The sequence below is a fragment of the Berghia stephanieae genome, chromosome 1 (genome assembly GCF_034508935.2).
Source record: "Berghia stephanieae isolate SIO BIC M18660-M18661 chromosome 1, UCSD_Bste_1.3, whole genome shotgun sequence".
In the NCBI taxonomy this organism is placed as follows: domain Eukaryota; kingdom Metazoa; phylum Mollusca; class Gastropoda; order Nudibranchia; family Aeolidiidae; genus Berghia; species Berghia stephanieae.
Genome location: NC_088360.1, coordinates 31,097,368 through 31,124,998, shown reverse-complemented (window position 1 = coordinate 31,124,998; position 27,631 = coordinate 31,097,368). Strand labels below are relative to the sequence as shown.

At 37.9% G+C, this 27,631-nt stretch overlaps 1 protein-coding gene across 3 annotated transcripts in view; it reads right to left on the bottom strand.

Moving 5' to 3' along the window:
• Positions 1–2,394: 2,394 nt before the first annotated feature.
• The window catches only part of LOC144971688 (uncharacterized), a 56,500-nt gene continuing 31,263 nt past the window's right edge, over positions 2,395–27,631 (bottom strand). For all 3 annotated transcript variants that reach the window (XM_078912769.1, XM_078912764.1, XM_078912772.1), the window contains exons 9-28: positions 25,777–25,983; positions 24,563–24,782; positions 23,126–23,236; positions 19,820–19,938; positions 17,149–17,290; positions 16,397–16,646; positions 15,553–15,809; positions 13,913–14,032; positions 12,502–12,657; positions 11,878–11,994; positions 10,966–11,139; positions 9,523–9,756; positions 7,890–7,976; positions 7,200–7,286; positions 6,200–6,295; positions 5,754–5,861; positions 4,857–5,012; positions 4,304–4,396; positions 3,509–3,652; positions 2,395–2,908 (exon numbers count right to left, since the gene is read on the bottom strand). In XM_078912769.1, the coding sequence (XP_078768895.1) occupies positions 2,864–2,908; positions 3,509–3,652; positions 4,304–4,396; positions 4,857–5,012; positions 5,754–5,861; positions 6,200–6,295; positions 7,200–7,286; positions 7,890–7,976; positions 9,523–9,756; positions 10,966–11,139; positions 11,878–11,994; positions 12,502–12,657; positions 13,913–14,032; positions 15,553–15,809; positions 16,397–16,646; positions 17,149–17,290; positions 19,820–19,938; positions 23,126–23,236; positions 24,563–24,782; positions 25,777–25,983 (2,923 nt within the window). In that variant the 3' untranslated portion in view covers positions 2,395–2,863. The remainder of the gene's footprint in view (positions 2,909–3,508; positions 3,653–4,303; positions 4,397–4,856; positions 5,013–5,753; positions 5,862–6,199; positions 6,296–7,199; positions 7,287–7,889; positions 7,977–9,522; positions 9,757–10,965; positions 11,140–11,877; positions 11,995–12,501; positions 12,658–13,912; positions 14,033–15,552; positions 15,810–16,396; positions 16,647–17,148; positions 17,291–19,819; positions 19,939–23,125; positions 23,237–24,562; positions 24,783–25,776; positions 25,984–27,631) is intronic.

The window sequence follows — 27,631 nt, the reverse complement described above, 5'->3', positions numbered from 1 at the left end:
AAAAAAAGAGAAAACAATAAAAATGAAAATAATAATGTTCAAACCCCCCCCCCCCCCCCCAGAAAAAAAACACAAAAAAACAAAACAACCCCCATCTAAATAGCAATCCAGCCTAACAAAATCCCAGTCAATGTGTTGTTTGTAATTTCCAGTCAAATAAATAAAACGTAGTAAACCGCTCACATAAACAAGAGTCTACACACTAAATCAAAATCACCACTTAATAACGATGTGTTGTGTCTCCGTCACATTTGAGAAGGTCAGAATCAAAAGATATCAAAGTCCCTTGTTGGATAAACTACATAATATAATTTATTCCTATGCAAAAGATATTTATTATCCCCTGTTTATCAACTCACTTGGGTGGACTTATTACTTTCTAATTCTCCTAAAATTAATGGGAGGTAATCCTCATATTTTTCGTTTAAAGTGACTTCTACTACCTCCACTCAGCTAAAAGAGGACTTAGTAACTTTTGGTCCTGAACTTCTTAAATATGATATAGCACACACTCGACATGTACCTATACGCAGGTCTGACATCGAACCAACTTATGGGCCTAGTTTAACATTGTTGTAATGGACAATATTTTGCGTTATTTTTGATATTTCCATTACAACAATGAGCCCATAGGGAATTGGGTTATCAGACCTGGACATAAGTGTACATCGCACACAATAAATAAAATCACCACTAGATAACGACGTGTCATATCTACAGCATATGTCTTGAATTAAAATGCTGACGTCATGGAATAATATTCAACTTTCTTTTTTATCCTCGAAAGAGTTCGTTAAACACTCGATATATAAATTCAATTTATTTATAAACCTATTTCATTTATCTAAGTATTTCATTGGTCCATTTCCCAATACAATTATCACATTAATGGTCCTGCATCCAACACTGGTAGATAGAAATGCACAATTAAATAATTGTCAAATCCGCGAATGAGGCGAAAATAAACGTTACAAATGCATTGAATGTCATTGCACGATAAATACACTCAAATTGTCCGAGGTCATTCAAACACAGTTCAGGCACATGTCTTTATAAAACTGGTAAATAACACGGTATATTTTATTCTCATCCCGAGATTAGTAATACTTTTAATAAGATGACTATCACATTTTGGGAATTGGGTCTAACAATTTGGAAAATCACAAGATTGTGAGATTCCAATGTTGAAATCTCTAGGTTGTTGTCAGTTGCACTTGGAAAAACATAAATAGAAGCGGCTTCTATTCAATGGATTATTGCAGAGATTGCAGTACGTAAATAATATGGGTATCCATATCCATGAATTGCACGATTTGAAGCAGTCTCAAGATTTTTGGTGACGTCAAGGGAAACATGATGACGTCATGTTAGAAATAGGACTTCAATTATTGTGTCTGCGCGTCCAATGCCTTCGTAGACTCATAGCCTGACATAGACCAAAAGATCAGGTCAAAATACAAGGCGGCGACCTCCAAAGAAAACAAATTGTAGGTTGTATTATATAATAGAATTCAATAGTCTGATGTCACGTCCGCCCAGCAACCAGCAGATTGGTTCTAAACAAAAAAAATCGGTACTCTTCATTCTTCATCCTGGTTAGAACTTTTTCACATGCCATGTGATCAGAATGTATAAAAGTCAAACCATGATCAGTTTTATAATGTTTTTCTCCTCTGGATACACTTTAATGCTCGTCGGAGAAGTATTTCATAAGGGCGGTGATGAAGATAATGGCGTCCGCCATTGTTCCGATAGTTTAGAACCAGTGACGATGCGTCATAACGAGGGAATTGACGTCACGACTGTTGAATCCTATTCAACCCATGGGTTCAGTTGTCTCGTTGGGCACTGGTGACGACAACTCACTAGATGGCGTGCCAACCTAAAAATGACGTCACAATATACGTCGTAGTATTCAGTTTTAAGTTAACGAAGGTTACGGTCTGCGAGTAGACCGTAGCCATCGTTAAAGCCTGACCGTAGCCTTCGTAAAGTTATGGCCTGACACTGACCAAAAACGACGTCAAAATGCCAGTCTTTTGCCAAAAAAGAAAACAACTCGTGAGTTATATTCAATAGTTCAACCAATGAAATAACTTGTTTCCTTGACTACTACTAACGACAACTCACTAGGCGGTGCAAAAAAACAAATAATGACGTCAAAATGCCAGTCCTTTTGGATTTCAGTATCAGGCTTTAACATAACGATGGCTACGGCCTGAGACTGAAACCCAAAAAGACTGGCATTGTGACGTCATTATTTGGTTTTTGCACCGCCTAGTGAGTTGTCGTTAGTAGTAGTCATGGAGACAAGTTATTTCATTGGTTGAACTATTGAATATAATTCACGATTTGTTTTCTTTTGTGGTAAAAGACTGGCATTTTGACGTCGTATTTTTTTTTTTTTTGTCAGTGTCAGGCTATAAGTTAACGATGGCTACGCTGGGGCCCACTATTTGACCTCATTTTTCAAAGGATTGTGCAGCGTCTAGTTAGTTGTCGTTAGTGGCGCTAAGGGAAACAAGTGATCACAGTGGTTGAACTATTGAATACAACTCACGACTTGTTTTCTTTTGTGGCCAAAGACTTGTCTTTTCACGTCATTTCCTGTTCAGTGTCGGGCTGAGTTTCCAAAGGCTACAGACTGCGTCAGTTTCATTTCTAACAGTTGAAATCAAATCTACCTTTCAGGTATCCTTTGTCAGACGTTTGTCAACGGGAACTCCTTTTTCAATCGGAATAGAATTTGATATGTTGACATTTTGATTTAAAACTGACACGTCAAAATCATTTGATTAAAACAGCACACAGTGATTTGAACAAGATCCTTGAGGACGAGCGCCATTCTTACAGATGAAACCGTTTAGCTCTCTCCCATCGTCCCTTCTTCGTATAGCTTGTAAACCAACTGAAATAAAAAAAAGTTTAAAAGTTTGAAATTGAAAAATGTAATTTTGGAAAATGGCTCACAATATGTAATAAGCCACAGACTGACATTACATTTTGGTCAGAATTTATTTACTTAAAAAACTGACGATTTAAGATGTGCTTCAACTTGTCAAAAATTCGCAAACCTGAGACTTCCAATAAATCTGAAATGGTATCGTATGTTATCAACAACTTTTACGAGTTGAGGGTTCACTTGGCTCAGGTTGTAGAGCGCTGGCTTCAGGAGCAATAGGACAAATATCGATCCAGGTTTTATTCCGCCCCCCCCCCCCCAGCAGTGATTGGGTATCTGGGACTGGTAGATTTGGCGGAACGTACTTTCCGATAGTCTAGCGTCCTATCAAAAAGGTAGCAAGCAATTAGTATATTTCTTTTCACGCAAAACAAAAACAAAACGGGACAAAATCCGGCTCCATGAGTCTTCTAGCTGTGAATGACTTTGAGAATTTTTTAATGGAGAGGGATATTTTAATAATTACGACGAAAACAAATGAAATGTATTATGTCAGCTATTACAGTGAGTCAATATCAGAACTCCAGAATCAGAGGACAGACTTACACTTTTGAATTTGACTCGGAGATTTTCAAAGAAAACGTCAGGTGATTTTCCAGGAGGAATTAAAGCTTCTACAGGTGTTCCTCCTTTCTCCTTGGAATATTTCTCCTCCAGTCCTTGAGGGATGTAGTCAACGTTGATTGGCATCTAAGATTTAAAAGAGGATGACAAAATTATGAGCTGTATCGAAGTCTGAATTTGTAAATTTGTATATTATCAAGGTTACATTTCTATAGATAAAAATACAAATCAAGACTTTGTTAATATTTTCTAAGTTTCCTTTCGGTTTATCAAACAAGAAACAAACATTTTTATAAAGAATGACACATAGATCAGATAGAGAACGATAACCTAATAATAGAAAATACATTTAGAAATATTTTAACTCTCTAGAAAACAATCCTAAGCGTTGATACATTGCCCAATATCCACTAAATACAATCAAGGAGTCATCAAAAGGGACGCTTAACATACAGTCGTCTGTTATGCGATTTTACATTTTTTTCCGACAGACATTTTACACCCGAGTACGGTGAGAGAATGTAAGTAGAGCACCTTTTCCAAGGACTCAACTATGCGTCACTTAGAGGAAGACTTGAAACCAAGACCCTCCGGTCCTAAGGCGAGTATCATACCACTGGACCACATAGCCGCACAAATATTTATGCCTACAGATAAACTCATCTCTAAAAATATCTTATTTGGTTAGAGTCTGGCGTCTCAAAGTTATAGCGCTTTCTAAGTTTTCAGCATCTCATACAGTTGATGTTAAGCCAAATATAATTCTATTTCACTGACCAATTTAGAAGAGGGAACATCAATCATGAGTTCATCATCTCGTCTGCCGTCGGAGATTCTCACAAACACGGACGCCCCATCCAATAATTTGATCTGAAATAAAAATCAGTTAAAACAGGAGACCTATTTTTAATAAAACGATTTTAATCCAATTACCCACGAGTTTCGTTTCTTATATTATTTTTTTCCTATCATAACAATCATATCAAATTCTTTGGTTGTAAGATTGTATGAGTTCATCATTTTACAGGTTGTCAGTCTTTATCTACATACATAATATTTTATATCCAAATGCAAGTTTTAAAGACTATTTTAAGCTTTAAATTTTAGATTGTAAGATTGTATGATTGCATCATTTTACAGGTCAACAGTCTATATCACATACATATTTTATGTCCAAATACAAGTGTGATTAAGACTATTTAAGTTTTAACTATCTCAAGTTCACCATCATGGAAAATTGAACAAATTTGTTCCGAGTTCCCATGCATATGAACTCGATTAATCCTTTGGAAGATTGTTGGATTGCGACTTTGTCCACGTCATCACTTACCGCTTTGTTCCTGATGCTTTTCTCCATCCAGTCTTTGCAGGGTTCCCGTGCCAGCTGCTTCAAGAGCATCTGATTGGGCGCCCCTTGGAAAAGTGGAACTTGGAACGTCTCGGTGTAGCAGTATTTGTCCTTGAATATCTGAACTGCGGTCCACGCCTGGTGGGGGGGGGGTGAAATCAAGATTTAAAAATCGCAATTTTGTTACCTTTTTATAGAAAATATGATAATGTTAACATTTCACGTTGTTGTCAATTGTTGACTATTGATGATATGCGTTTAGTTAGATTGCTCACAACATCCGTCAGCCGGGTATAACGTACAAACAAATAAAACTATATGTAACCCTTGGACGTTTATAATCTGATTGATAGAATGTAATGAGAACTACTCATAAAAATTGCTGGATAAAAACAGAAACAAAGAGTTGAGCAACGTCAGCAATGAAAACGACAGAACAAATGACTGTCATCTGAACGTTCTAGGTTGTGCGCATGCGTTGGTTTGATTTGTTATTTACATACATTGATAGAAACCATCAAACCTTGAGGTCATGTGCTGTGTATGTCTAAGTTGTTGTTATAATAGTATTCAATGTGTTGGTCACAACCAAGGGAGTGAAGTGGTGACACACGCATTCACTTAATTCATCGATTGAAAAAGTTATCATCATCATCATCATCATCATCATCATCATCATCATAATCATCATCATCATCATCATCATCATCATCATCATCATCATCATCCTCATCATTCTCATCATCATCATCATAATCATCATCCTCATCATCATCATCATCATCATCATCATCATCATCATCATCACACCCATCACCACCACCACCACACGACACCATAGACCCCAACCCCCCCCCCCCTCCCAACCCCCATGCCTACCTGTTCCATCAAGCCATACTTGTAATTGTCTCTGGTGACATTGACAAAGATTTCTTGTAGATGAATAACACACACCAGGAAACGGTGGTACGAACGCTTGGGGAAATGCTGGGGAAATAAACAACAAACAAAATACACCGTGTGTCAAATTAAAACAAAGTAAAATAAAATAAATATAGAAAATCAAACAAACAAAATTAAACAGCCAAAAGAAGCCTTTAACAAAAATAAAACCACCATTCCCATAATCCAACAAAAACAAACTCGTCTCTTCCTATGTCGCCACAACATTCTGATAATCTTGGTATTTATCCATTTATTGTTATTTTTTTCTCCTTAAATAAACTGTTAAGGATTGAAATAGTAGAATAGTTGGAAATATGATGGAGGTTGGGGATTTCGTGGGAGGGTTCAGGGTTCCTTGGGAGAATATTATGGGCAATTACCTTGAAGCCGTCTTTCCATGCCGGGGAGCTTTGCGTGCTTTTTTGGTCAATGTTGTTGATGAAGGTCAGTTTGTCGTAGGTGGCGTGAGGCGTGCCCTGGGGGAAAAGTTCAAACAGGATGTCATATAATCAGTACCCAGTATTATATGGTTGTATCGTATCGTCCTGTGTAATCGAATACGATGTTACTTTGACTTTTAAAATAAAGGACACTTCCGTTTTGATCGTCTGAGTGGTAAACATGGTCTTTAACGTGATACTCTCTTGATAAATATGACTTAATTAATTAATCTAAATCACGTGATACAATCTAGATATCACGATACAGTACATGTTATCATCCAGTAAGCATTTTTTTTATTCATATAAAATAACATCATAAACTCAATATTTTAAAGCGAATAAATAAGCAAAACAAACTTTCAGAACTCGAGTGATTTTCATGTTCAGAAAAGATGTTGGAGATTGCCCTATGGACAGGGCAATGCCTTCGGGAGATTGCCCTATGGACAGGGAGATTGCCCTATGGACAGGGCAATGCCTTAGGGAGATTGCTCTATGGACAGGGAGATTGCCCTATGGACATGGCAATGCCTTCGGGAGATTGCCCTATGGACAGGGCAATGCCTTTGGTCAATGGAATGAGTTAAAAATGACAGCATGGCTCAGCAGTATGGTCTTTGCTTGTACCCAAAAGGTACCAAGTTCGACTACCCGCTTCGTTGTGTGACCTTGAGCAAGTCACCTCGCCCTATCTCGCTTTGCGACGCTGCACTGTGGCTGACGCCTGGATTATTCCGGTTTTCCCTTGGAAGAGACCCAAAAGACAAATTTCCCATATGGGACGAATAAAGGGAGTTTAATTTTTTTTTTTTTAACTTTTTTTTTTTTTTTGAAAGATGACTATTTTCTTTTCCACCCACTTTTGTTTTCGCCAGATATAAGTAGACGGAGTGACATTTCGTTCTGTCAGAGTATAGCAGAAATGTCAATAACTTACCATGTAAAATGCTCCTGGCGGGTTGAGGCAAATGTGGGCGTGTGTGAAGTTTGTCCATGGGATGTTGACGGCACTGTCCAAGGATATCTGGAATCGTAGACAATGTTGGCAAAATGATAAGATAAGGAATGAATCGTTGATTCAGCCCATGTCTAATAAATGCGTCATCCATTAAAGGTATAATATTAATAATAATAATAATAATAATAATAATAATAATAATAATAATAATAATAATAATAATAATAATAATAATAATAATAATAATAATATTTATATAGCGCTTTTCGTCGAAACCTCAAAGCGCTTTAAAAAAAATACAATACAAGGTATAATATTGGATACCCTGTTCTAAAACCAACGACAAGGCTTTTATTTGGATCCCAATACTTTTCATTGATTCTAGATTATTTCCATTTCATCAATGAGCCCATAGCGATTTGGGATATCTGACCTTCTAATACATATACGTTGAATGGGATTAATTACATGGTATGGGCCAAACAACTACAAATTAAAAAAAAACACGAAACAAAAACAAAAAAAGTTTTAAAAAATAACAAACCCATAACCGCCCTCCTAAAATTACCCCACCCCTTAACAACAACAATAACAACAACCAAAACAACAACAAAAACAACAACAACACCAAAATCAAACAAACAAACAACAACAACAAAACAGTCTTACCTTGATTCCATCATTGGGATTATACTCGGATATAAAATTGAGATCTTGCTCCAATGGCTTGGTGTTCACGGACTTTGTCAGTTGATTCTGGATGGATTCAAGAAAATGGTTGAATGTTTTCGACGTCAACAAACTGTGTAAACTCTTCTCGTGATGCTGTGCGCTTTGGTAATTTACTCACAACATTCCGCCAGCCGGACGTCACGTACCAATTCACAAATATGTGTTAACCTTAAACGTTTATAGTCTGATTGATACAATTTAGTGAGAACTACTCAGCGCTGGCTAAATACAATAACAAAAAGCTGTGGCGTCATTTTGTTCTATCTATACATTTAGATGGAATCTTATTTCAAATGAAATCTTTATCACCGTTTATTCAAACTAGACGTGTTACATTTGGTCTCTCTGGAATTTTAACGTAAAATAGTATCGTTATAATTCCCTTTGGTTTTTGGCTGTAGAAGGGATTTGAGCCAAAATCGATCCGTTCTACGATTTTTTTATGAAACTGTTATGTTACTTCTTATTTGTCTAATCCATACGTTTGATGGAATATTGAAAAGTTAGATTTGCTATCAATGTCTTATCATTGAGAGGGCACAAGTTGTCTGTTGATTCTTACACTTGAAGTTGCTACTTGACGCATGTTCTATGCATGCCATCATATCATGTAAGTACATAATATATTAAAGAATAGATAACTCAAAAGTACACAGAAATACAGACAGTCATGCACACACACACACACACACACACACACACACACACACACACACACACACACCCACACATATCAATTTGTATACTCACACAACACATTCATATATCCAAACAGACACTCGAGTTTCACACAATGATTTGATAACACACAACTAAATGTGTGCAGTAATTTCCGTGCACTTTATGTAATTTGTAAATCAATTTCTTCTATCAGATTCAATTGGCGTGTGTGCATGTGTCGTGCCATCAGTAATTGTCAAACGATAAGGTTACGATACATATTATATACAATAAAGATATGAAGGGTTGTTTACGAAACAGTGCCAGGGATAGCAGAAAGAAAAATAGAAGAAAATAAAAGGTCCCAAAAATCAACCTGCCTCTACCCAGTAGAGGCAATTATTGTTTCGTTACAACTATATTCTAAAAACAACAGCACACACACACACACACACACACACACACACATACACAAACACACACCTAAATTCTGTCTTTTCTCTCTCCCTCTCTCCCTCTCTCTCTTTCTCTCTCTAAATGTGTACGATTATAAAAATATGTTTTGTTCACATTTAACACACAAATGTGTGGCTGGCTGAGAAAACCCAGGAAAGATGAGCAAATTTCATAAATTGAGTTCTGTATGCGTGGTGTAGATAGACCACATCTTTCTGATTCTTTACCAGTTTAAATTTTCTTTCTATGTCCATTAGAACCCAAGTTATGATTTTTTTCGGAATAAAATTTGTTGCTATGGGAAACACTTTATCTTCGATTTAGGCTTATATCTCGAATCGAAGCTTGCCAAATCTTCCCGGGTTTTCTCAGCCAGCTTCACAATGTCATGCAATGTAAAATTGAATACAAAGTGTTTTCCTCCAAACAACTAATAAGACAACACGAGCCTTACCCTGATGTACTGCTCCATGTTCTTATCCGAGCTTAGGAAACTTTCTTTAGCCTTCGTCGTCGAGGCGACAATATCTCGAATGGGAATGGGCCGTCGCTTCTGCATGGACTGGAACAATTTGATCTCCCCTCGTGTGGGGACGCACGTGCCAGAGAAATACGCTCTGTCCGAATATTTAGGTCGTGGATAGAACAAGCCCAGTCTCGACCAATCAGCTTTTGGAACTCGACTTGCCTTTGTGGAGAAAACAAATTACACATAAACATATGAAATAATTTGTTTGTATTGCTTGGGTTAATATCGGAGATGAAATGACAAAGAAACTAGTCTCAAATAGTCTGTATGATTTCAACTGTCTCAAATAGTCTGTATGACTGTCACAAATATTCAATAGTTTGAATGTTCAAAGAACTTGTATTTTATTACATTCTGGCATTTAGCTTTCAAGACATTCACAAGCACCTACACCCCCCCCCCCCAAACACACACACACAGACACAGAAAGACACACACACACACACGTATAAAAACCCCGAAAATCTTCAATTGAAGCTGATTTCACTGCTTTATAGCCCATGTGCTATCCCTGAGAATTATATATATATTTTGTTTCACAATAATTGAACAGGTTAGTTCTTACTTAAGCCAGGTTTGGCCGATTCTAGAAGTAACTGACGATACTGATGATGCCAGTGATCTAAGAAAGTCAAATTGATGAATCACATTGAAATGATATTTCCTCTCTGCCAGTAGAAGACGCAACAACAATCGTAATTGCTGAGTTAAATGGGAAAAAATATCCACGGCATTTTGATGCTGTCTCTATTGGAGGTCAAAATGGATTTGGACACTAAATAGAGCTAGTTAACCCCAACCAACCCCCCCCCCCCCCTAAGTTCTCTAACAAGAGAAATAACTGACACAAGCCTGAGAATACTCAAAATGCCCCAAAACGGTGACGCAAAGTGACCATAGGCAAAAGAACCCCAGTTGACATTATTCAATGTGTTAACCAAAAACCTCGTCCTTCTAATATCGATAGATTAAAATATCCCTCTAAGAAATCCCGGGTTTGAAAGTTTTTGACGATATAAAACAAGAAATGAAGTGAGTAGGAAAGTGCCAGAAGACAATAGAGAATAAAAATTTCGCGGCGGCGATGGAGGGCTCGAACCAGCGACCTTACTGGTACGACAACTCCGCCTGGCCAGGGAGATTGTGACTCTACCGTATGAGCTATCCACGATCCCAAAAAAGATGGCTTCTAACCCTAGTCTTTATTAGAGCCGTCTCTCCCAGACTTCTTGAGGTCATGGGTTCAACACACACAAACGCCGCGAAGTTGTTGGGCCGGCATTTAAGCTTAATAGACAATACACACGACATAGACAAGACATAGACAAGACATAGACAAGACATAGACAAACACAGAAACCATTTTACCTCTAAAGGTCTGCCTTTAGGCCCCTTCGGAACCTTGGCCAGTCGCACCAACACCGTGGCACACGGAATGTGTCGAATGTTGGCATCTCGGAAACATTTTTCCGTGAAGGGATCCACGCCATTGGGACCTTGGCTGTACAGTCTGAGCTGATGACCTCCCTCATTTAGAGACACCTGTGGACAAGTCAATCCCAATCATTGTCTCTACTGCTAAAATCCAATTGATAAATCTGCTGTATTTTGAAAAATAAAAACATCGCGTTTTAAAATTTTGGCCAGAAAACTCGTAATGCTAATAACGATCGATTGAAATGACCTTCACCTTGGCAAAAACTCTAAAACCTGGGACTCCACAAAAGTCTTCAAGAAATTTGAAAGTTTGAGAGTTTTTGACAAGATGAGGGTCATTTTAATCGATCGATATTTGAAGGACGATTAATTTGGCCAAAATGTCAAATATGTGTTGATTTCTTAGTACTGCGAGAATGTCTAATCGATATAGCCGTTATATATAAATATATAAAGGAGCTCGTTCTTTCATACATCTCATTCTCTTCTTCTTCTTTCTCCTCCTCCTTTCTCTTGTGAAGATCTCTATAATATAATCTTTTATTCACTGTTTCATTTCAACTTATATGTAATAAAAGCTATAACATTTTCATTTACACCTACATGCACAGTACACATATCGGAATGGGCAATCTCGAATCAAATATCAAATAAAACAATATCGTTGTATCATGATTGAATAAATGTCAAATTATTGAAATATCGATACCTAATCATACATAAAACCTTATCGATACCCCATTCACGTGTAGACTTTCCTGGCGTTTTGTTCCATTCTCTACAAAGATATTGAAAAATCGATACTTGACTATCCATAATAAACCTTATCGATGTCCCCTTTACCTGTACACCTTCCTTGTCTACTCGTGGCTGGCGTTCTGTTCCATTCTCTACAAAGATATTGAGACAGGCATATCCAACAACAGTGAGCTGTCGGTAAAAGTTGTCGATTGTGTAAACCTGGATAAAGAAGGGAGTAATTGTCATATATTATTTAGTTATCAATTTCAGTCAATGAGTAGAATAGTCGTTGCTTTGGAGATTTATGCGGCTATGTGGTCTAGAGACACCCGGATCGAAGGTCATGGGTTCGAGCCTCGCTCGGCGTATAGTTGAGTCCTTGGAAAAGGCTTTTTACTCACATTCTCTCACCGTACTCAGGTGTAAAATGAGTAACTGGCAGTCAACAGCGTTGTCTCTTTCGAAAAAAAAAATAAATGTAATAGCGCCTAACATGCGTCACGTCTCGTTCTACATGTTAGGTGTTGCTGTTGGTCAGGGACCATTTGTAAAAGGCTTTGAGCATATTTAGTGGATATTGCGCTATATGAAAGCTCAAGCCTTTTAGAAAATAGTTTATTTGACTTTACAAGAGAGAGATTTGTAAACAGTGAGTGTTTAAACACGTTGTGAAATATGACGACAAAACAGGCCAAACTTGTGCAGCAAGATGACTTGATAATGTACCTTTATAAGGAGAGTTGCTGACGGGGGGAGGCGTGGCTCCCTGAACTCTGCCCGGAAGTCGTAGACAGGATTGTAGATGTCGCTTTCCATTTTAATGCTGGTTGACATGTCCTTGCCGTACACTTCATACTTCCGGTCTAAAATCCTCGCCGCCACCTGAAACAATTTAACGTTATCAATTATTATAATACCCCAGGTACACACATTTGTAGGTCTGATAACCTAATCGAACGCAATCATGGGCCAGGCTTAACAATGTTACAATGGACAATATTGTGCGTTGGTTTTCCATTACAACAACGAGACCATAACAATTTGGGTTATCAGACCTGTAAATAAGTACGCATCAATCATATAGGGAATGAGATTAGCGGAAGAGTAGCGTCCCTTGATTGGACGTCACCCATAGTCTGTGACGTGACCGGCGGAAAAGTTATTAGAGAGAGAACGTCATGTTGGTTGTGCGCATGCGTCTCTCGTCCTCGCGGTCCGCGCACAACCAACATGTAGTTCTCTCTCTAATAATTTTCCGCCGGTGACGTCACAGACTATGGGTGACGTCCAATCAAGGGACGCTACTCTTCCGCTAATCTCATTCCCTATAGGTACCCCTTTCCTAGGAGTTCTTGGATATCATATTTTACGAGCTGGAAGAAAAACAAACGAGGAAGTCTATGACATTCTAGATGCTCTACCGAGCCAGTCACTCTACCATGAAACCAGGAAATTGAATATTTTGGATGTTAGAGACATCAGAAGGTGAAAGAAGACGTCGAGGGAAAATGGGTCCCAGGTTTGATTCTGATAAACCAGAGGATATCGTAATGGATCGATAGTTGAAGTAAAAGTTCTTTTTTTTGTTGCCAAAAAACAAGCCCCCCCCCCCCCCCCCAAAAAAAAAAATATAAATAAATTTAAAAATCCAAAAATTAAAAAAATTTAAAAAAGAAACAAAAAGAACAAAAGCATACACAAAAAAAAAAAGACAACAACAACAAATAACAAAAAACCCAAAAATTTAGTCAGTGTGCGGTGGGAATTGAACCATCCATCCATCCATCCGTCCATCCATCCATCCATCCATCCACCCATCCTTCCATCCATCCATCCATCCATCCATCCATCCATCCATCCATCCATCCATCCATCCATCCATCCATCCATCCATCCATCCATCCAACCATCCATCCATCAATTCATCCATCCATCCATCCATCCATCCATCCATCCATCCCATTCATTCATCCATCCATCCATCCATCCATCCATCCATCCATCCATCCTTCCATCCATCCATCCATCTACCCATCCATCCATCCATCCATCCATCCATCCATCCATCCATCCATCCATCCATCCATCCACCCACCCATCCATCCATCCAACCATCCATCCATCCATTCATACTTACTCTAGAGAATGTGACGGAATCGGGTAGAAATCGACACTCGTCGACGTAAATATCGAATCCGTCACCGGCCAGGAATGGTTCAGTTGGTGAAATCTTTCGATCCAATGGAAGCCAGGCATACTGTCGTGGGAGGGAGAGAAAATCAATGGCTTGAACATCGTATCTATTTCAATAACAACATGGAGTGCTCAGTTTACATACAGGCAGTGCCGTTATTGACATTCAAAAAAAATTGAGCTTTTATATAGCACAATATCCACTAAAAGTGTTTAAAGCGATTCACTAGGAGTCCCTGGCCAACAGCAACACTTAACGTTTAGGACGGGACATGACGCCAGTTAGGCGATATTATATTTTTTTTTCGGACAAAGACAACGCTGTTAACGGCCAGGTACTCATTTTACACCTGAGTACGGTGAGAGAATGTGAGTAAAGAGCCTTTTCCAAGGACTCAACTATGCACCGAGCCAGGCTCGAACTCAGGACCTTCCGATCCAAAAGCGAGTGTCATACCACAAAGCCACATAGCCGCACATACACTCTGATTTGAACAGAATACGGAATAATGAAAATGTTACTGCTTGAAGGTCGAAGGACAAAATAAAGATAAGTATTGAATTGTAAGCTTCAATTTACTAGACGAAGACAGTCCTTAATGTTTTATTCATCGTGTTTTGTTGATCAAGGGGAAACGTGAAACGTCCACAGTAAATATATGTCTTCGTCCAATAAATTTAAGCTTACAATTCCATATTTATCTTTATGATTTCAACAGAGAGCATATCCTTGATGTTTTAAACTTTGTTGTTTCATTTTTTTTTCTTGACAGTCACAGAAATGTTTCATTCTCCTAAGTCGAAATGGTAAAAGTTACACATTCGTGTGTGCCTTGATGACGGCTGTTTGAACAATGTTTTACGGAACATACAACACACACTGCACTCTATATATGAGGTTTCCAGTTTCCCAACAATATCAGGAACCTATTCACGATTGCTAATCTTTAACGTCGATGTTATTCATTTTCTTTGCATTTTATTTTTACAAAATGACTTTATATTTTGTGAATTGAGATCATTTTAAGGACTTTATTTGGCGCCACCGAAGAACCAAGAAGAAATAAGTACGGGTATATAAGTATGGTCTATATTCAAGGTGTAGATGTTGTATAACTCATTCCATTCTTGTGTGTTTACAAACCACATTTTCCAAATTTGACTTAATCAGGCACAAAATACTAAGATCGTTTTATAAAAAATAGGAATTGGATGTGTGGAGTGCACCAGGACATTTCTTATCAGCTGAAGGCGATCAGCCCATTGGCGTTCGTAGAATGTCCAATTATTGTGACAGATCAACGAAACTGGAGTCACTCAGCTTTTTGTTATGTCATGTTTATAATTCTATCAATCAGACTATAAACATTCAAGGTAACATATAGTTTTGTGTGTTGGTACATTATATGGCGGATGGTGTGAGCTTTTTGGCTATATGCATAGCATTAATATAAAAAGATTTTTGACTAAGGATATATGTGGAGACAACAATAAAAATATATAAACACTTCGTGTGTGTCTGCTGTCTGTATGATTTGTTTTTGTGCTGTTCAATGTATATAACCGTTATGTAACCGTTATTACCTCTGGCAAAACATCAGACTCTCCATCCTCAGACTTGAGACTGGGTGAGAGTGACCCTGGACGAGGCGTTCCCTGGAAGATGTGGATCCTGACAGTAGCTTTGCCATATCGGAGCCAATCCCGTTGGTAATGGAAGTCATCGATAGGAATGGTCGTGGGTTCGGGAACTGGTGGTTTGAATAGCTTGAGTGTGTGGGTTCCTGTGTTGATTCGCATGAAACTTGGGTTAAATTCTCGTCGTTTTCTCGCAGAGAGTTCTGGAAATAAATAGATAAGAATATGTAGCGGTAAACCAGATTCTATTCTTCTCTGTCCATTCTAGGATATTTTTTTATATAACTAGGCCTAGATAGGTCTTCCCCTTCTTTGTTTGCCCTCCAATTTCCCCTGTACCACATCTTTCATTAGGATGAATATGTTTCGGCATATGTGACCTTGCTATAAAACCCGGGATAAATCCGGACTCCAGGGGGGTCATATCTCTGAAAGACCACGTGGGCGATGGGTCAGGAATGGAATCATATACGATTCTTACACTCTTGCTCTCTGGAATTCCGGACGTTTTCCCAACCGCTGCACGAGCTTGCGAGTGTGCCTTGTGAACAAAGTTCGAATTCCAAAACGCAAGAGTGTAAGACACCATTACCCCTCAATCCATTTCGATTTCGTCATATCTGAGTAAAAGACATTTTCAAAAATATTTAAATAGTACTTCTTTTTTCAAAAATCTAGTTTTAGTGTAATTCGACGTTTGATAATCTGACGTCACAAAATATTATTGTAAACTTGATATCAATACGCGTTACTATTTAGGGAGAGGGGTGGATGGATAGAATATACACACCCCCTGACAGGGACAGCGTCAATGGTATAGCTGCCCAAGCCTTCAGGGTTTCCTCTCCGTATTTCTGGCTGCCATCTGTGCTGTCCTGTTCGGACTTGAGGTAGAATCGTGCAATGACGATCATATCGCCCCCCATGTGGACGTCTTTGAATGAAGCCTCTTGTTGACCAAATATGTGATAATTGTATCGGAAGTTGGACTTGACCGCTGTTGTACTACACATGACCGGACTAGTCGCTGACTGAACTACCTGAGGGTGACACACACACAAATAAATACACATTGGTAAGAAGTACACACTGATTACGTGGCGACAATATTATGGTTGTAGTTTGGTGAGGGCTGAATCGTCATTGTCATTGTTGTCAACATTATTACCATCATTATTGTTTTAAGATCGACAACACAAACACACACACACAAACACACACATACACAAACACAAATACACACACAAACACACACTAACATATATATATATATATATATATATATATATATATATATTATATTATATATATATGTATATATATTGAATCGTGTTTGATACAAATATGGTACAAATATGGTATGCATACATACATACACACAGTGGGGGGACCAGAGAGAGAGAGAGAGAGAGAGAGAGAGAGAGAGAGAGAGAGAGAGAGAGAGAGAGAGATTTCAATCCCATATTTGTGAACATATAATTTATTTGTTCTTTGTTTGTCCATAGTACTGCTATCTAGATGAGAAACCAGGTAGCTACTTACTTTCCCACTCCCCTGATAATATGCCGTAAGTCTAACTTTGCCTTCACCAAGCTCCGCGTATTTCACTTTGTCGACTTGAAAGCCGATAATCGGGTCCGAAGTCAAACTGGAGTTCTGTATCGGGGGCAACATCCTGTTGTTCCTGGAGACAAAAGTATAAATATAGGGTTGAGGGTCAGGGGTCATTTTCATTGTAATGTCTGGTGGCCGAGGATTAATCAGGAAAAAATATTAAGAGTTAGTTTAGTCTAATTTGTCATAATATGAAAAAGTTAATTATCTCCCCTCCCCACCTTGTTAAAAATATAAAAATTGTAAAACACAAGTTTTTTTGTTTTTTTTTTGTTTTAATTTTTAACCCTCTCCAGCGAGAAGAAAAAAGATGAATTCGTTTCGGTATAACCAGCATCAATGAGATATCTTTTTATTATTGAGATCATATTTATACAAGCAAAATATTTGAAGATGATTAAAAAAAAAAAATGTACACAACACGTGTCAGTTTCTCTTGGGATTCGGCAAAAATAGAATATATTTTTAGATTATTTGAAAAGTTTTTTTTTTTGAAAATTCCCCAAATTCCGACACATGTTTAGGACATTCAACCATGACAGAAATTCCCTCGAGATTTGAATAATGTGACAGAAATAGTAGCTAATATTCTCATATATTAAATGACAAAGTAGCAACGTTTTAAAGAAAGCAAGCCGATAAATGTCTGAAAAAAATGTGTATGAAAAAGTGCCAGACAAAACAAGAAAGAAATATGCAAAACATATCTTTCTATAGGGAATGAGATTAGCGGAAGAGTAGCGTCCCTTGATTGGACGTCACCCATAGTCTGTGACTTTACCAGCGGAAAAGTTATTAGAGAGAGAACGTCATGTTGGTTGAGCGCGGAAGCGAGGACGAGAGACGCATGCGCACAACCAACATGACGTTCTCTCTCTAATAACTTTTCCACCGGTGACGTCACAGACTATGGGTGACGTCCAATCAAGGAACGCTACTCTTCCGCTAATCTCATTCCCTATTAATTGCAGACTAAATCTAAAACCCGCTTAACACTAATAGGCAAATTCATCTTATCAAAATCCATTGAACACAATGAGTCATATTTAAATTTGTGTGTTTACAACGCAGACTCCATGTGATTTGCCAGAATTTCTAAAAATATTTCAATTTATACCAGATTTACAGACTACAGTGGAGTCTGCATAACGTCAACACTCTCAACGTCAATTTCTACTTAAAGTCAACACCTTTTGTTAGTCGCAATTTTTAAAACTCTCAGTGCGTTCCTTTGAGAATGGATAAATTCAACTTTGCCTAGAGTCAAACCAATCTTTCTGGTCCGGTGGTGTTGGGTTTATCAAGATTCCACTGTATCTCATATCACGTGATTTAAGTCCAAGTGAAGAATACAAACCGGAAAGTTAAATTTACAAATAAATACTCAGCTAATGATAAGGCAATAAATCCATATGAAAAATAAAACTAGAGATGAGTTTTAAGCCGCCCAAGCCATTATTCTTCTGATACAATTTCTAATAATCTGTTTCATCATCATTTATTGTTATTCCTACGTTAGACTAGTCTGCCGGACTTTGAGAAATATACCACGTATTTAAAATTTGGCCAGAAAACTCGTCCTTCAAACATCACTAATCCATTAAAATGTCCCTCATCTTGTCAAAACTCTCAGACATGAGATTTGATTAAAGTCTAAGGGTTCATAATTGTTTTGACAAGATGAGAGTCATTTTAATCGATCGATAATTGAAGGATGAGTTTTATGGCCAAAATTTATTTTAAATACATTTTTCTTCAGAGTTCGTCATGTGTCATGTTAGTGGCATCAACATGCAAACTTTGTAAGGGATTAAAAGAAACTAAGACATAGAAATGAAATAAAAAGCTGTAATTCTTGAAAACAAACTTAGAGTGAGTTTGCTACTCTCTGATTTCAGAATAAACGTGTTCATATGTAATCTATAATTATTATCTCAACATCAAATCCCAACTTCATTTCAAAATATATTCTACTTATGTGGCGCAAATTACAAAACTGAAGTAACTGAAAGCAAACTTTAATATTACTTGTAACATGAAAAGATTTACTAAAAAATAACCAAAAAATGGAAACAACCGTTGTCATCATAAAAATAGTTTATCTTTTTCTTCTCTGAATTTTTTTTTTTTTTAGCAACGAATGTATAAATATAAATTACAATTATTTGGCAATTTTTTTTTAGTGTAAGGACAGTAAATACATGGAAAAGAATGAATTTTATAACTTAAGACTCCAAAACTATAAATAATTTTTAAAATGCAATCGACAAGGATCTACATGACTTGGTATTTGATTGGTATATATTTGATTGCCTATGATAGAAATGATGATCATAGTTATGATGTCTGATCTAGGAATTTTTGACATGAAACTTTCTTCTTTCTTTTTCACATGATATTCAAAAGCATTTGACATAGGCAACCCTAATAATGATATGTTATGTTATGCTATGATACATTGTTTTATGTTATGATATGACTGGTTATGTTATAATTTAGAAAAAGTGGGCTGAAAAACAAATGTGCTTTTGTGAGTTTATTTTTACAGATTACTTTGTACAATAATGATTTTAAAAACATCTGTAATTGACTGTCATACCTTGGTCTGGGAGAATAAAATGTCAAATTGGAAGAATCTGGCGGAGGTGGGATGGAAGCGGTTGGGGGTGGGGGCATGGGGAGTGGTGAGATCGCCACCTGAGAGAGCACTATACCACCCTGCAACAGAGAAAATAACGTTTTTGTGTGTCTTTCATGAGTAATTCCCCCCATTAATCTAATAATTATTTCATGTCACCTACAAACGTTAATCGAAACCCCATCATTTCCTCTATCTGCTGTCCTCTAAAGAAAAAACAACTCGAATTTAAAATTTAGGCCCAAAAACTCGTCCTTCATATCAATCAATTAAAATGACTTGACGGAAGTCCCAGGTTGGAGAGTTCTTATCAAGATGAGGGTCATTTTTAATCGTTCAATATTTAAAGGACGAGTTTTCTGTCAAAATCTTTATTCGTGGGTTTTTTTTCCCAATATGCGGCAGCCATCTTGTTTTCTGCTTTCCTTAAAACGTCGAAAGATGTTTGGGATCATCGAAAGATGTTTGGAATCATCGAAAGATGTTTGGGATCATCGAAAGATGTTTGGGACCATCGAAAGATGTTTGGGATCATCGAAAGATGTTTGGGATAATCGAATGATGAGTCGCTGGCTTTCAACCATTCGATATTCAATCTCAATTAACTGCCAGTCCCATTCCCAACCACCAGGGATAAAAGGGAGAAAAAGGACCCAATGAATAAAGAGTAAACGCTCTGATTTCATTGGTCAAAATCTAGCAACTCTAAACAGCAGAGTGAAAATAGAAGTTTTGGCGAAGAACATAATTTATCATTACTCTCAATATCTCAGAAATGAAAGAAAGATGATGATGCCTATTGTGTGATAAATATACTTATGTATGAATTTATCCAACATTTTACAAACATTTTATGGCAAAAACGTTACAACCTTATTTAACATCTTCTTTTAACTAATAAAATCTTACAAAAATGTATTTGTATTTGTGAAGTGTATTGAGTTTTAAAACATTTACACAGACGTGTCAATCAACATCTAATCTGCCCTGCTCTGAAAATACACGTATTTAGAAATTTGGCCAGGAAAAAAAATCCCAAAATATTGGTATCAGACTGATTTTTTGGATGATTTTTTTCCGACTATTTTTCTTTCTTGCTTTTTAAAATCCAACAATTTAAATCTGACTGACACTTTAATAACCAACACGTCATACAGATGCAATGATACATGATGTCTAAAATGGAAGAGAAAGCTCTATAACTATACAGGCACGTTATATCACTTTTGTCGTTTATTATTTAATTTATCAAGCTGTATTGTGTTAATTCATTTCCTGCCTTTACCAAGGCAATCTACATGATATGATATCGTAGACTAGAAACGTTAATGGTTTATAACAAAACTATTGTAAACAGCAAAGCAGTTATCAGTTCTACGTCTTCAAAGCGTTGAGTATTTTGACGTAAGTCACAGATTTAACGATAAATAATGACAAATGTTATATGGTTGAACATATTAAAAATTTAGTAAGGTATCGTAAACCTGATACACACATTAACATGAGTGAGTTCTAAAAATATTCATTGTTAAAAAGGCGTAAAATTATTGATATTCTTTGTGCAAAAAAAACCCCCCAACAATAACAAACAAACAAACAAACAAAAAAAAAAGACAAACAAAAAAAAAACAACAAACAATACTAAGATTTTCTAAAATGTGTAAAACCTTTCGACATTGATCAAAGACACGACGTGATCCTTGAAAAGAATATCAAGATATGAATTTGTATACAGGGGCTATCACTCACTGGTTTACGAGATAAGAATGTTTATATTCCACTCCTATATTATGAAGTCTATACCTGGTCCGATGCTTTGCTAACGGTCACACAATAATCTGACCAGGTGTAAACTTCATATTATATGAGTGGAATGTAAATGAAGCTGTTTGAAGCTCCAATAAATATTTAACAAAAGTCACATGGAATAGAAGCTTCAATTTATTTCATTAAGACAGATAATGTGGATGTTTTGGGTTTTCCCTTCGTCCACAAAACACGACGAATGAAACACTAAAGACGATTCATGTTTGTTCTTTGCCCATCGATGTTCCCATAGATTATCTCCCTTTACTGAAATTTAATAATTACTTTTATACAAAAGGTTACAATACGTTTTTATAGATTTGGGATGAGTCAAGAAGACAATTTAAAATATACATGAATGTAGAAAGCATTATGCAAATATAGGAATGGCCAAATATGTGGCTATACCGCTCTGTGTGGGATATAGTGTGTGTGACTTTAACATTCATTAGGGTGATTGTATTATGAAAATATAGTTCAGTATATTAGTGAGATAATATTGTAGATCTATTATCTAGCATCAATCATAGTAAACTACAAAACATATTCACAGGTCTGATAGCCGACGCAATTATGGGCCTGTTTTAACATTGTTGAAATGGACAAAATGTTACGTTTCCAGTACAACAATGAGCCCATAACAATTTGGGATAACCGACCTGCAAATAGGTACACATCGCTTTAAACAGAATACAATCAGAAACACGTCACAAATTGGATTCAATAGTCGTAACGTCACTTTCTTCCTAATGACTCATGGTAACAGCAACACTGGCTCTAAACTATCGGAACAATGGCGGACTCCTGTATGAAATATTTCTCCGGCGAGCATAAAAGCGTATCCAGAGGGAAAAAAAGCACATAAATTTGATCATGTTTTGACTTTTACACATTCTAGTCACAAGACAAGTTCTAGCCAGCTTGAAGAATAAAAAGTACAGATTTTCTTTGTTTAGAACCAAGATGTCCGCCGTTGCTGGGGGGCGTGACATCAGACTACTGAATCCAATTGACATCTAGACATCTACGTAGTCGAGGCAATGTCAAACTAAATATCGTTTCGTTATTCATTATCGACGTGAAGACGACTCGAGAACAGGACGAAAGTTATGCCTAAATCTAAATCTAGGATGACAAACAAAACCATTTGGGATGGGTTGGGTTGGGTGGGGGGGGGGGGTATCTATTGTATTCTACCTGAAGCCCCTCCCCTCCTCCCCCCCCCCCACCCCCTTCACCCAACCATGGCACAGAGAGAAAGAATAGCCTGACTTACCGCATGTCTTGGTTAATGGCTGCTCTATAAAGTAATCAAGAACCCCCCCCCCCCCCACACACACACACACACCCCTCATGGTAGAGAGAGAGAGAGAGAGAGAGAGAGAGAGAGAGAGAGAGAGAGAGAGAGAGAGAGAGAGAGAGAGAGAGAGAGAGAGAGAGAGAATGAGAAGACCAACTTACCAGAGGAGCCGTTTGATACGTGTCCTGGTTGGTGGCAGCGATCGTGGCCAGAGATTGGTTGTGGGCGTCTCTCATGTTGACTATCCTGTAGTACAACTCAGCCTCGCCATACTGGGTGCATGGAGGAAATGCTCTTTATCATTAACTAGCTATCGGTTATTATCATCATCATCATCATCATCATCATCATCATCATCATCATCATCATCATCATCATCATCATCATCATCATCATCATCATCATCACCATCACCCAAATTAATTATAGCTACATGAATGATTTCAATAAGGTGGACAGTAAAATTGATGCATTGTGTTTACTTTTTTTTTATTTAAATCATAACAATGTCAGCTGGATATAACGTACCGACACACAGAACTATGTGTAACCTTAAACGTTTATAGGGAATGAGATTAGCGGAAGAGTAGCGTCCCTTGGTTGGACGTCACCCATAGTCTGTGACGTCATAGACTATGGGTGATGTCCAATCAAGGGACGCTACTCTTCCGCTAATCTCATTCCCTATAGATAGTATGCAGATGACGTCACTCAGGCCTTTGTTATTGTTTTTGCCATCCGCGTTTGTGAGTTGTTCTCACTAAACTGTATTAATCAGACTATAAAAGTTCATGGTTACACAGAGTTTGTGTGTTGGTCCGTTATACTTCCGGATGGCAATGTTGTGAACTCCTTGGCCAAGCGCATTCTATCTATAGTCTGATTAATACAATTTAGCGAGAACTGCTCATAAAAATGGTTGGAATAAACAATAACAAAGATCTGAGTGACGTCAATTTCGTTCTATCTATAGATAGAATGAAGTTGACGTCACTCTGGTCTTTGTTATTGTTTTTTGCCATCCGCGTTTATGAGTAATACTCACCAAACGGTATTATCCAGACGATAAACGTTCATGATTACACATAGTTTGTGTGTTGGTCCGTTATACTTCCGGTTGGCAATGTTATGAACTTCTTAGCCAAGCGCATACTATCTATAGAAGGAACGAAATTGACGTCACTCAACTCTTTGTTTTTTGTTTTTCTACAGCCTATTGGCTGATTAGTTCTCATTAAATTCTATCAATCAGATTACAAACGTTCAAGGTTAGACATAATTTTGTGTGTTGGTACGTTATATCCGTCTGGTGGTTGTTTTGAGTATTTTACCTAAACGCATATCAAAGTCATGAAAAAAAAAAAACAACTGCACATTTTGACCAAACCAAACTGAATATTATTTACACCAAGTCTATAGGATAATAATAATAGAAAGTTAACGTTTACGTTCCCAACCTTCAACGATCGACGAACGATGAGGAAGAAAACGAAGAGTGAGGACTGATCTTCGTTTTCTTCCTCGTTGTTTGTCGATCGTTGTAGGTTGGACGCGTAATCGTTAACTTGTTAATACGTCTGGCATTGCGACCAACCAACCTGTGGGATTGACGACAAATCCGTGACTGGGATGTAAGGTTTGATAGGCACCGCCCTCAAAGGAATTCGGTAACGTCCTGTCATCAGGCGTTCGTTGTTGTCAAACAGGGGGAGCTTGGCCCAGGCCCGGGTTATGAGGCGTGACTGGTCATGCTCCGATCCTGGGGCTCCGGCCGCCTGGAGTTCTACAACGATGCCAAGGTCAGGCTGAGGGGGACATCTGTCAGGAAGAAATGATGGAAAATTCTTTGAGACATCCTCTGGTACAATTCGACAGCAAGGACAGGTATATTGCCAATATGGTGGGTAAGAATAAAATCTTTAATTTGATTTTAAATCGCGGGTGGTTTTGTGAAATCGTGTCTATTTTTGTGTATAATTTGCTTGCTTGTGTGTGTGTGTGTGTGTGTGTGGGGGGGGGGGGGCTCTTTCTCTTTCTTCTCTTTTTCTATCTTTCACTCTCTCTCTCCTCCTCCTCTCCCCACTCTCTCTCTCTCTCTCTCTCTCTCTCTCTCTCTCCTCTCTCTCTCTCTCTCTCTCTCTCTCTCCTCTCTTTCCTTTATGGGTAGTTGGATGGGAGCATCACCCTTGAATCATATACCTATGATGTTCCCATGGGTGTACGATCCAATAGTGATGTCGTTTCTTCTTCTCTTTACTAGCCTATCCTGCTTCTTTGGTTTGTGATTGTATTTTTGACAGGAGATATATTTTTTTCTGTAAATCTTCTGCCTGTTTGTTCTTGGTTATTTATAATTTAGCTTATGATATCTTTAGGTTATGATTTTGATTGACATTTGTACTATTTTTGTTAGATTGCTTGTTTTTTTGTTTCAGCGGTCTCTCATATAACCTCAATTGTGTTGGAAGAGACATAAAGCAACAAACAAACAAAAAAAATCTCTCTTTCCTTTCTTCCTCCCCCTCCTCCACTTTCTCTTTCTCTCTCTGTATCTCCCCCCCCCACACATCTCTCTCTCTCTCCTCTCTCTCTCTCTCTCTCTCTCTCTCTCTCTCTCACACACACACACATACACACTCTGTCCATGTTTCTTATTTTTGACATTGTTCTATGCATCTTACTCAAACCTTCAACAATGAACAAATTTCTGATGCTAGTGGTTCAACTTTCACATTTTAAAAAGTGTGTATGAAATGTTACATCAGTACAAAGTCATTCATTATAAGTGTGATTGTTGAGGCAAATTACCCACCGTGGCACAGGCTGCCTGGCGCCAAGGACAGCGTTCACGGCATGCGTGTATCCCCCGTACGTGCTGGCTGGTTCGGTGTACACCAACGGTAGGATGGTTGGCTCCCCAAGCTTGGAGCTGTTGTTGTGTAGCCCGACGATGAATCGAACAGCCGTTATCCTTGGGTCCAGGTTTAAGGCAAAGTCGTAGAAAATGGCAAACCCTTGTCTGAAAATGAAAAAAAATAAATTTATTTGTTGCTTTTGAGAGAGTTTAACTAGATAATAATTTGTTTAGCATGCTAGAGCGATTTTTCTCTAGGGACCGACCCAAGTACGAGTTACAGTGAGCTTTAAATAAACGTGAGCTTTTATATAGGGCAATATCCACTTAATGTCCTCAAAGCGCGTTACAAGGGAACCCTGACCAACAGCAACACGTAACGTGACGAACAAGACATGACGCCTGCTAGGGCCATATTACAATTTTTTTCCGACAGAGACAACCCTGTTAACGGCCAGGTAGTCATTTTACACCTGAGTATGGTGAGAGAATGTGAGTAAAGAGCCTTTTCCAAGGACTCAATTATGCGCCCAGCGAGGCTTGAACCCAGGACCTTCCGATCCGAAAGCGAGTGTCAAACCACTAGACCACATTGCCGGTATAAAGATCTGAAAACGTGTGTAAAACACAGTGCCGGACAGACCAGAACGAAAAATACAAGAGTACCTCAACCCCCCCCCCCAACAAAACAATCCCAGGCTGCCTCAACTGGGAATCGAACCCCGAACCTCCAGATTTGTTTACATTTATTTTGTCTTTTGTTTGAGTAAAGTCCGTACAAAATGTCAGTATCAGACACACCACAAATGTATTCTTTCAGAGTCATTGGGCCCATGGAGCCGGAGTTTATCCCGGTTTCTAGAGCGTGAGACGTTTAATAGCAATTGCTTGTGCTACCCTTTGAATAGGGCGCTAGTCTATCGCAAAGTACTCTCCGCCAGTTCTAACATCAAGCTACCCGATCACTGGTGGGTGAATAGGGGAGTCAGACAAAAATCTCGACTGCACCCGGTATCGGTCATTGTCCCTTTGATAGTGAAGCGAGTGCTCTACCAACTGAGCTATCGGGACCCCCAAGACAAACCACAAACGTTCCTTCAATTTTGAATGCAGAAGGTAAGAAAACCCATCAATAACTTCCAGCATCTAGCTGTAAATTGTGTGTTGTTAACTCGTCATTGCTCTTCAAAAAGAAAAAAAAAATGAAGAGCGATTTCTGACTGTTCACTGACATTGGATTTTTAGATAAGCGCCATAAGCAAATGTCCCGTCTGATGTCTTTTGGCTACTGACTCCAAAAACAAGAACAGAGTTTGGTGAGATGGTTTTCACTTGTTTAGATCTGTGGGCTTGGTTCGATCTCACTCACGACATGATTGAGGAAATAGTTTGAATATTTTGAAATCTATTTTAAAATCTGCGGTTAACGAGAATTGTTTATTCAAATGTAATATTTTGTTTTTCATAACTGTATATTTTGTGAAACTTTCAGAGCCTCTGTTTGGATAATGCGTTATACAAATGCCTATCATAGGAAACGCTGTAAGCAGCCATATTCTTCTTTTACAGCCGACCATAGTAAAGATTCTTTTCCAAGGACTCGGGCCGTCACAAGCAGATTGTCACAACACCAAAACACACAGACGCACAAATCGTGGTCTTTAACTCTCTCCTTATCGGCCATTTTTCGGATTTTCCCCAAAACTTCACATCCAACCTAAACAAAAATATATTTATTTCTTGCTATAGATATTTCTTTCTGCTAAACGAACTCTTCAACACAGTGTTAATATAGACTTTTTTGTTCAAATAT